The 10000-nt window shown below is 42.6% G+C and overlaps 1 protein-coding gene across 1 annotated transcript in view; it reads left to right on the top strand.

Moving 5' to 3' along the window:
* The window catches only part of foxp2 (forkhead box P2), a 63030-nt gene that overhangs the window by 41680 nt on the left and 11350 nt on the right, over positions 1 to 10000 (top strand). The window contains exons 8-9 of the mRNA XM_022749082.1: positions 682 to 769; positions 2695 to 2778. Coding sequence (XP_022604803.1) covers positions 682 to 769; positions 2695 to 2778 — 172 coding nt within the window. The remainder of the gene's footprint in view (positions 1 to 681; positions 770 to 2694; positions 2779 to 10000) is intronic.

Here is a 10000-nt window from a genome sequence, read left to right as displayed (position 1 = left end):
TTTTCGCCCCATATTTGTGTACTGTGTTTTTGTGTGTGTGTGTCTGTGTATGTGTGCTTTGGAATAAAGGTCTATCTTAATGGTGAGGCTCTTTTGTGTCCTACAGACAAAATCCAATCAAGACAAAAACCCTCATTGACTGTTATGGCTGTCTGGCTGCCTTTTTCTTCTAATGAGGCGAACACACCAGATACATTTAATATGTCTGCTGCTAGATAATGCACCTTCAGCTGAAGAGCTGCTTTTGTGTGTCAAATGTTGCTGGTGTTAAATTGTGTGTATTGTTTTCGGTAAACGAAGGAGACAAAGCCGTTCTGCTGGGCTAGCATCTTTTATTCTCCATAGAAAGCAGCGCTCAGGGTGGCACTGAAGTTAGCCATCTAAACTGGCACAGGCCTATTGTCATGTTAAACATGGCGCCACACACCGTCATGTTACTTCTAATTACCTCATTTCAGAGAGGAACAATGCTCCCTAACAGGATCCTATAGATAATTGTCCCTGTATAGAAATATTATCATAAAAACAAAACAGTGGTGAAGTTGATACTGTAATTATCATCCTCCACAATTTTGATTGTTGTTAAAATAAAAATAATTCTGTCCTCTGCTAGCTGTGACATATTTGATAGATTTGCTAAGTTGGTGTGTAACCTCTCTCTCCCTCTGTCTGTCCCTCCAGGCATCTAAACAGTGAACATGCCCTCGATGATCGGAGCACAGCTCAGTGTCGAGTCCAGATGCAAGTCGTACAGCAGCTGGAAATACAAGTAAGTTTTCTTTTAGATAAAAAAAAAAGAACACCTCAGTATGTAGTTGGAACAAAGCTATGTGAGTTGTTAAATTTTTTGCCATTGTCACATTTTACTTCAGTGAACTCCTTTCTCATTTAAGTCACCAATCATCTAGTCAAAACTTTATTTTTTGAAAGTTGTGTGAGCGAGAGAAAGGCCGCACTGTGGTCTGCTTAATATTTCCAGACAAGCAGGACCTGCTGAATTCAACAAAGCCACTAAACAAAGGAATCCTCAGGCCTTACAACGAAAGCCATTATGGCTGTTTTAATTGAATTAAGCGTGTGCTTTATTTTCTCTGCTTTCTTTTTTTTTTTCTCTTTTTCTTTCCAATTAATAGCGAGCGCATCTCTCCCGGTCTGCTGTGTTAATTAACTGCACTTTGCACCTGAAGAAAGCTCAAAAGGAGGGAACTATTTTCAGTAGGTGGAGCGTGACCTTATTAAGGAGTCATGCTGGCTAGATAATGAGAGCGCTGATTGAGCGCTCTCATTATTACTCAGCACTGCCGACAACCGCTCCTCTTCCTTTAGAAACAAATAGATATGTATGTTTTAAATTAGGCTCAAACAAAGTGACAGCTGGAAATATTCAGTCCGCCAACTGAAACCAACAGCCCAGCTTCTTCAGGCTTTGCACAGTATGCTATTTGGGATCAGAGGTGACCAGTTCCTCTCAATATATGAAGTTTATATTAAAATAGGTTTGATACTCAGGCACAAGTGTGATGTACACTGTAAAGACATTCAGCTGTAACTTGTGTTCTCGGCATCTCTTGTCCAGTTGTCTAAACAGAGTCCTAAAAGCCTGCATGAAGCCAACTTTTTCCTCCTTCCTCCTCCTTGTCCGATAAACAGTTTGTATTAAATTGCTAGACATCTTAAAAGTAAATAAATGCTGAAGGCATGTAAAACAATGAATGAAATAGAAAAAAGGATGCAAGTTATTTATTCAATTTGATCTCATTTTTTATGTTCTGTTTTTCATTGCAACACAAAGCTGTTGGAGCTTGCTCTTTACAGTGTGACCAATTACAGTGGTGCACTTGTGTTGTCGGTCCTGTCTCTTCTCTGCTCTCCCTTTCTTTCATTTCTTACTCCCACCATCCTCTTTTTTTTTTTCCATGAGAGCCGTCACTCGTAATGAGGCCCAGCTCTGTGTATGTGTGCACCTCTGTGTGTTTGTGTGTGTGTGTGTGTGTGTGTGTGTGTGTGTGTGTGTGTGTGTGTGTGTGTGTGTGTGTGCGTGTGCGTGCACGCCTACTTGCTTGTCTGTTTCTCTGTATGTTTGGTCCTTGTGTGTGTGTGTGTGTGTGTGTGTGTGTGTGTGTGTGTGTGTGTATTAAGGGTGTGGGGGGGGGGAGGTTGAGCCTTTGCACATGGTCCAGTCCCTGTCACTCCCTGTGAATTAGATTGATGATAGGCGATGGCTGGGGCCACTAACTGGACCGGGGAGGCGGGGCCGCCTGGCACCCTGTTTGGAAGACCCCTTCACCTCTCAGCAGCTGCTGGCTGCGCTCCATCCCCCTAACAGTGTCCACAGGAGTTTGAGCAGACACTCAGGACCACCTAATTTATGGCCCAAGTAGCTTGTTACTGTCAGAGCTTTGCTGACCTAAATTCTGCTATTGACAAAAAGATGAAATGCTATTTGTTTTGCCTGACCTGTCTGCACCCTCTCCCCTCTTCTCCCCCAGCCTCATACTCTCCTTACATCACAAGCACAACTGTTGTCTCTTTTTCACTTGGTTAATATCAAACCTTTTCTTTCTTTTCTTTCATTCTTTTCACTGTACCATCCCAATCTCATGTCTCATATTTTTTATTGTCTCCTCTCCTCTCCTCTCCTCTCCTCTCCTCTAATCTACTCTAATGTACTCTCTTCTTCTTCTCTCTTAACAGCTTTCTAAAGAACGTGAGCGTCTTCAGGCGATGATGACCCACTTGCACATGCGGCCCTCGGAACCGAAGTCATCTCCCAAACCAGTGAGTGCATATTGCTCTGGCCACCGTAAACAGGCCTCGGCTATGAATGTGGGCCCCCACACAGAAAATGAACAGTTTAACAACCAGGCAGTTGTTTGAGTGAGTGAGAGAAGATGAAAGGGAGAATGGGATTTGTAATACCAAGTTACATCTGCTTCTTATCAGGTATTGTGCGCCGTGAGAGGACAATAGAGTTTGGAAGTGTATTAGATAGCAGAGCGGTGGAGTCCTTGGCTAAAACGCAGGGTCATTTCTTTGTGATAGATATAATAGCCAAAACAACCTGTTGGCTGCTGATGACTGTTTGGCTCGGTGGCCGCAGCGGCACTCAAAAGTGGAATGAAAGAGGAGAAGATATGTCATTTTAACAACAAACACCTGAAAATTACAGCTGAGTGGTGAAGATGGTGTGATGTTGACATAAATACCCGCAGTGCTGCTGAAATTGGTTGCAGAAAAAAAAAGAATCCAAAAACGTGAAAGATGTCATTGAAAAGGAAAATGATGTCATTCTCTATGTTATTTCTCGTGCCTTTTACTTTTAGATTGAATGATTATAAACGCATTTCTCCCAACCAGTATTTGAATTTAATGTTAAGATGATACATTTTTGCAAACATTATTTTCTCCCAATTTTAAACGTTTTGAAATGTTTGAGAGCAAAACATTGTTAGCGTGTTTCTGCTGCTTAGTAAGTGCCTACTTTCAATAGAATAATTTTCCTCATCACCTCTCATCATAGAATGTAGATAATCACAAGATAGCATAATTATCCCATAATTCCATCAGGAATCAAACTCCCTTTTTATTATTCAATCTCTCTCTCCTCCTCTCTCTCTCTCTCTGTAGCTTTTTTTTTTTTTTAATCTTCAAAACTCCAGCAGCTTGGTTCCATCTCGTCCAATAAAGAATTTGCAGCCTATAATCCATGCCTGAATATGAATGAATGATGCTAATGAAGTATTGCATTACATAAAGCACACATGAAAGAGCAGCTAATTGCATTTGATGGTGGGGGCAATTCAGACAGAATTCTTAAATGAACAGTTAAGTCTTCAGTTTTAAGGCTCCCCCGGTTTTTCAGGGGAGGTAGGATGAAGATTTAGTGCAGGGGAGAGCGTGCATGCTTGTGTATCCTCTGCCAAAGAGAACAGACATAACAAAAGGGAGACAGTTAGTGGATTTCAAATGGTAGCATGCATTTACACCCAGTAGAATCACAGGTGCAGGATAGACACAGCCCGGCCATATGACGATTATGAATAGTCTGTGTTAGCCTATCAGGGCTGAAAATAAGTCTAGTTTTGTTCATTGGTGAAGCCCAACCAATACCAGGCGAATACAAAGCACTGTCTCCAATATAACACCATTTATTCTCTGAATCGCACTTCATTAAATGCTACCTTTTGGCCATGCTATGGATGGATGAGAATCAAAGTTAGCAAAGCTGCAAGTTCTGAATAATAAGATCTCTCCCTCCCTCTCTGTCGCTCTCTGTCTCTCTCTCCCCGACCTTCAGTGTGTATTCAGATGAGCGAGAGGTGGCAAAGTGCTCACTTCCCTCTCTCTCCTCCATCCGTCATCAATTCTATTTTGCCAAAATGGGATTGCATGCCTGCAAACATGTTACGCTTGTTGCTGTGTCTTGTAGGTGAAGAGGCAGCGAAAAGGACGGGAAATGATCTTTTAACATTATAAATATACACGCCCATACACACAAGAAGGCATTTATTCTGAATTGAATTATCATATTTTGAGGTGTTCTCTGCCTTACAGTATGTGAGCTGGTCTTGCACAGTTCAGTGTCTGGTTTGTGTAAATGTGGCAGGATCCATTACATGGAGATTGGCCCATATCTGCACAAGTGGTGCAGAAAATGATCTGATGTTTGTATTTTAGTGGAGTATTTTATGTGGTTTCTCTCAAAAGAGAAGAGAAGGCATTAGTTAACAGGAAGTGACTTTACACGACAGGGAAGACTTTGCTTCACTTTAATTAGTAGTTTGTATTTGGAAAATGAATGCTAAAAACATTACAGCACATGTACATGGTTTTATTAAAATTACTGTTTTGGGTAGATATGATTGATACACATGTATATGTAGGTTATGTACTTTCCATAAACCCCCTCAACTCTCTTCCTCAATCTCTGTACTGCAGAGGACTGTCTATACAACCAGCACTCGTCCCAGCCTATAACTGTAGCAGCTCATTATAGCTAAGTGGGCATATAATTATCATCTGAGAACCGCTGCATCCACCGGAGTCTCTCAAACTTGACATTTTATCCTATTTATCAACACATGCCACAAATGACCACTGATACCTCCTCCTCACCCTCGCTCCTCCATCTCTCGCTGCCTTCGGCCCCACATTCCCTTCCATCTTTCAAGTCGGTTTTAATTCAAACTCTCGCAACGGATGCATTCCACTTGTAGACTCACAATTAAGGCAATTTCGTTTGAATATGTAACGATGTCATTACCATTCCAACTAAATTAGCGCAGAGACTAAAAGGTCAGTTAAGAATTTTCCAGTCGGTTAGAGCCTCTCACATGAGATTTGGGAAGCAAGCGCAAAAGTGGTGGAAAAGCCGGACGATTAGCGGGCACAGTTGGCTTTCGTGCCAGAGGTAACTAACACTCTCTGGTCCCTAATGTTGAAGGAGCGGAGGAGATGAAGACAGAGTGAGGGTGTGTGTGGAGTCACCATAAATGTCTGTGCAGATTTTTTTTTTTTTTTTTTTTTCAACTTGAAGTGTCTTTTCACCCTCTATCTTGCACTGGAACTTTCACTGGATAAGGGGCAATAATGTGTTGTGGATTTGATGAAGTGTCATCCACAAAGTCATTACTACAAACTCTACCTATAAAGTGAGGCTTTTAGAGTTAAAAAAATTAGTTTGCATTGATAATTATCTCTGCATAGCTCCGAACCAGGTGTCTACTACTCTCTAAAACCACTTTCACGCACAAGTAGTGACCCAGGAATTTTGCTGTTAGTGTGAATGAGTGAACGTCTGTAAAACATGGCTATGACAAAACTGCTGAGCTTTGGTATGAAATGGGTTTCTATAGTAACTACAGGGTTACTTCAGTGTTAAGGTGGAGTTGTGTTAACTTACAGTAAAGCAGCTGCTATACTCTTGCTCTGTCCACTTGCAATAGCAGGATATTTGCCTGAGATGACTTGGAGCTGCTGCCAATATCTATTTCAACAGGGTCACTATAGTAACCCCACAGTCACTATAGCAACTTAGGTTCACCCTTTCAAAGAGGAACAAGCTGGGCTGTGGTTCTGAACCAGGGTCATGTAACCCACGTCGACCGATTCACACCAGCAGCACACCGACTCACTGCTTCAGTTTTGACAGAATTATGTGTGGTTGTAGTGGGGGAGATAGAGAAGGAGGGAGGGAGTGATAAATAGAGAGATAAAGAGAGATGGGGCCGGGATAACACGGAGGCTGATCGTTGGATAATCTTGAACAGCATGCTCTAATTAGAATTCTTATGATACAATTTGGTGGTTGTAATTAGTGGAGATGGGCTGGCTCCTCTCCACGAGCCTTGTTAGTGGAAACACAGCTGTGTTAGAGAAGAGGAGAGCAGACACTCGGCTCTGTCAGAGAAACCACAAAATAATGCCTTCCTCTCTCTCTCTCTCTCTCTCTCTCTCTCCCTCCCTCCCTCACCCTCCCGATCCCCTCTCCACTGCTACTTGTGTCTTCCTCCCACTCTTCAGCCCACACTCTTCTTCTCCACCCCCACTCAACCCCCCTAGCGTGGTCGCAGCGTAACCGCATGTCCCAAGAATTTGCCCTCGAGCATCACCCCCAACTTACCTCAGACACCAGCACGCCCACAGCACCGATCAACGCCCATTCGGCCGCCATGCCAAGGTCGCATCAGTACTGGGAGGAGGCAAACGTCCCCAGCATGGGAGCTCATGCGCAGACGCCAACTATCGACAAATACTCATGCCTCTGTCCGTCAGGTAGGACCAACTACTCAGCCTGGCACATAAAAACCAGATACAACAGGTGTGTTCAGTTCAGTGCGCAGATAATTCACTTTCCGGCAAAAGCTGAAATCAGGTGAATATGTAAAAAAGATAAACATCAAGGGTTTTCATTATTTGGATTGTGAGGAAAGCTAAATTGCTTAATTGAAATGTGAAATTGAGCCTGACCTTACACACACAATCACACAACACACACACACACACACAGCACACACACAGATTTCTCAGACGCACACCCACGCACACGACATGATACACTTATACACACACTGTATTATCATTTAGAGGTTGGTGTATTAAAATGTTAATGTTAATTACATTTTGCTTCTCTTCTGAGTTATGCCAGTGATTTGACTAAGATTAAAGTGAACTTCAGACTTTTTTTCTTTCATTTAAACCAAATTCTTTGTTTAAATTCAATGAAAAAATAATGTTGAAATTCAATGGCCATGTGATACCTCAACCCTGAGCACGTGCACTATTATTAGTCTCAACCCATAATGGTTTTGTACGTTTATAACACACACACAGACGAGTATGTGCAGGTCCGACGGAGACACACATGCAACTCGGTGAGAGGAGTGGAAACTACAAGGGGAACACCGACAGAAGACGTGTTTGGTCTTAGCAAGTGGTGAAAATGTCTGGTGGGTTTCTAAAAGCAAGCCTGTGTTTAATCACGGTGCGTAAGTGATGGTAAAATAGACAAGAATTCCTTCCTTTCGCTCGCATAAAATATTTTACATGATGTTAATTAAAGTCAAATAATGGAGAAAAAAATACAATATTTATTACATGTAAGACATTCCTAGTGATTATTTAGCGCTTTTATTACACGCACACGGTCTGTCTTTGGATGTTTATATTTACTCTCTCTGTGTTTAGTGTGGAAGACACATATATTCATGGCAACTCACCCTATAATGCTGAGAGCTTATTGAGCGCGATCTCATCTTTTGATGGATGTTTTTTTACGATTATGGCACGCGTTACACGATCGAGTCCGAGAGAGGATTATAACTCTAATGAAGGAGTGCTGTGTCGATATTTATAGTGGGAGATACTTATTATTAGGTGAAGGTATAGGGATTATTGATTGTAGGCGATGGTGTATAGTTGACTCGTTCTGATGGTATGTAGTGAACGAGTGAGAGGTGGCGTAGTATACGCAGGTTATAGCGAGCGGCGCTGGAGCGTACGTTGTGGTTGTTAGAGACTCTATTCATTGCTCTACCCTATCGTCCCACCGTTCCGCCCCCACCTCCCATTTGTCTCCCCCCCTGTTAATTTGATGAAACCTTGAGTAAATTCAATACCTAAAGGAATAAAATTTACCAATTATTTCAGGTGGTGACACAGTATTTATTTTTCCAGAGATTGCCCCAAACTACGAGTTTTATAAGAACGCAGATGTCAGACCGCCATTTACTTATGCAACCCTCATAAGACAGGTGAGTGGGAAATAAATTAACTTTGCCTGATTAGATTAAAATTAATTGCTGCATGAATCATGGCAGCTCTCTCTCCCCTCTCTCAATCCATATGTGTGTGTGTGTGTGTGTGTGTGTGTGTGTGTGTGTGTGTGTGTGTGTGTGTGTGTGTGTGTGTGTGTGTGTCAGTTACGTGGTCTCGTTAGTAAACCATTATTTGATGTCATCTCATTTCAGGCTATCATGGACTCTGCCGACATGCAGTTAACGCTTAATGAAATCTACAGCTGGTTCACACGCACATTCGCCTACTTCAGACGCAATGCTGCAACTTGGAAGGTAACTTTGATGAACCCTCATCTCCTTACGCAACCTCCACCTGCTACACCCTTTCTCTCCATGTACAGTAAAGACTACACATTCCTCTCACTGATGTCAAAAAGGAAACCTCAAGAAAGCATATATTTCCTCAGCAGCGAGCGATTAGAGCTCCTCTTCCATTCTTCCTAACCTTTCTCTTGAACAGAGCCCATTCTGTCTCTTATTTATTTTTTCCACCATTCCACCTTTTCTGTTTGGAAATGACAGCTGAAAGAATTATTCTGCCTCAGATATCGTTTTCTAATTTGGTGCAATTAATAGCGGAGGCTTGGCGTGGAGAGGAGAGGGCTCTGACGCACTAATTATACAGCAGCCACTCCATCATCAGCACCTTTTGTTAAGAGAGACACCCCTCCTCCTACTCCCGAAACCACCTCTCCCTCGCATATCATTGGTTAATTAGGAAGAAAGATGGCTGTTTGCCTGTTAACCAGCTCTCAGCCATGTGAACGGGGTCGGCCAAAGATGCATGCACACTGGAGCTCACATGTACACACACACACACACACACACATACACACAAACACATGAGCTGTGTCTAAGAGAGAGGTTAAGGGTGTGTTCATGTGGAACTAAAGCAGGCAGGAAAGCGAGAATTGGCCTGTCATGGAGGGAGCACTCTTTATTTACCCACACAAAAGGCCCCATTTGTATATCTGTCCCTACAACTTTATTGTCCCGTCTGCCTCCACAAAGATGGTAAAAAATGTCTCTCCCGCAGCACATGTTTTAACCAGAAGTGTGTCTGCCTGCTGATAAAGAACGCCTCGCTGAGCGTCAGTGTTTTCGCCGTTTTATACCGTGGCCCCTGCACGTCGTTCGTTAGCCGCCTTTAGCCTTTGTGGCTGCACAGAGGACTGGAGGGAAAACTCAACCAGCCGCTCATCAGCATGCAAGACATGGCGCAGCACTAGATTTAGCAAAGTGAATTAATTTGGATTTGGGATGCAAATGAGCACATGGGCGTGTGATCACCAATTCAGGAGGGCATGCGAAAAGATCGGTGCCCTTTTCCAGTTTGTTAGGTACAGTACGCGCCGTGTTTTGCTGTGTAATAATGTTATGACATGTTATGTTCTCGGAGGTTTTGTAGCAGTTGTTGCATTTGCTCACAAAACTACAAACCACACGCATATGTACCTTTTTTAATGTTCCCTTTCCTTTCTCGGTTTCCTGAGAAAAGTCCCTCTGTTCCTGTGATACAATAGCAATGTTATCACAGTGACATTAGAAATATCTTGTCTCAGTGTCTCCCACCCTGCACAATAACCAAGGTGATCTATTTACAGCTACAGCTCCACGATTCCTTTTGTAAGCATTAGTGGGATGATCAGCGATGAGCTTGTCATTTGATTAACGCAGAGAATGTTTTTTTTTTTTTTTTTTTT

The sequence above is a fragment of the Seriola dumerili genome, unplaced genomic scaffold (assembly GCF_002260705.1).
Source record: "Seriola dumerili isolate Sdu_G_001 unplaced genomic scaffold, Sdu_1.0 BDQW01000138.1, whole genome shotgun sequence".
NCBI classification, from domain to species: domain Eukaryota; kingdom Metazoa; phylum Chordata; class Actinopteri; order Carangiformes; family Carangidae; genus Seriola; species Seriola dumerili.
The sequence above is the reverse complement of the archived record's forward strand: the minus strand, read 5'-3'. Positions and strand labels throughout refer to the sequence as shown.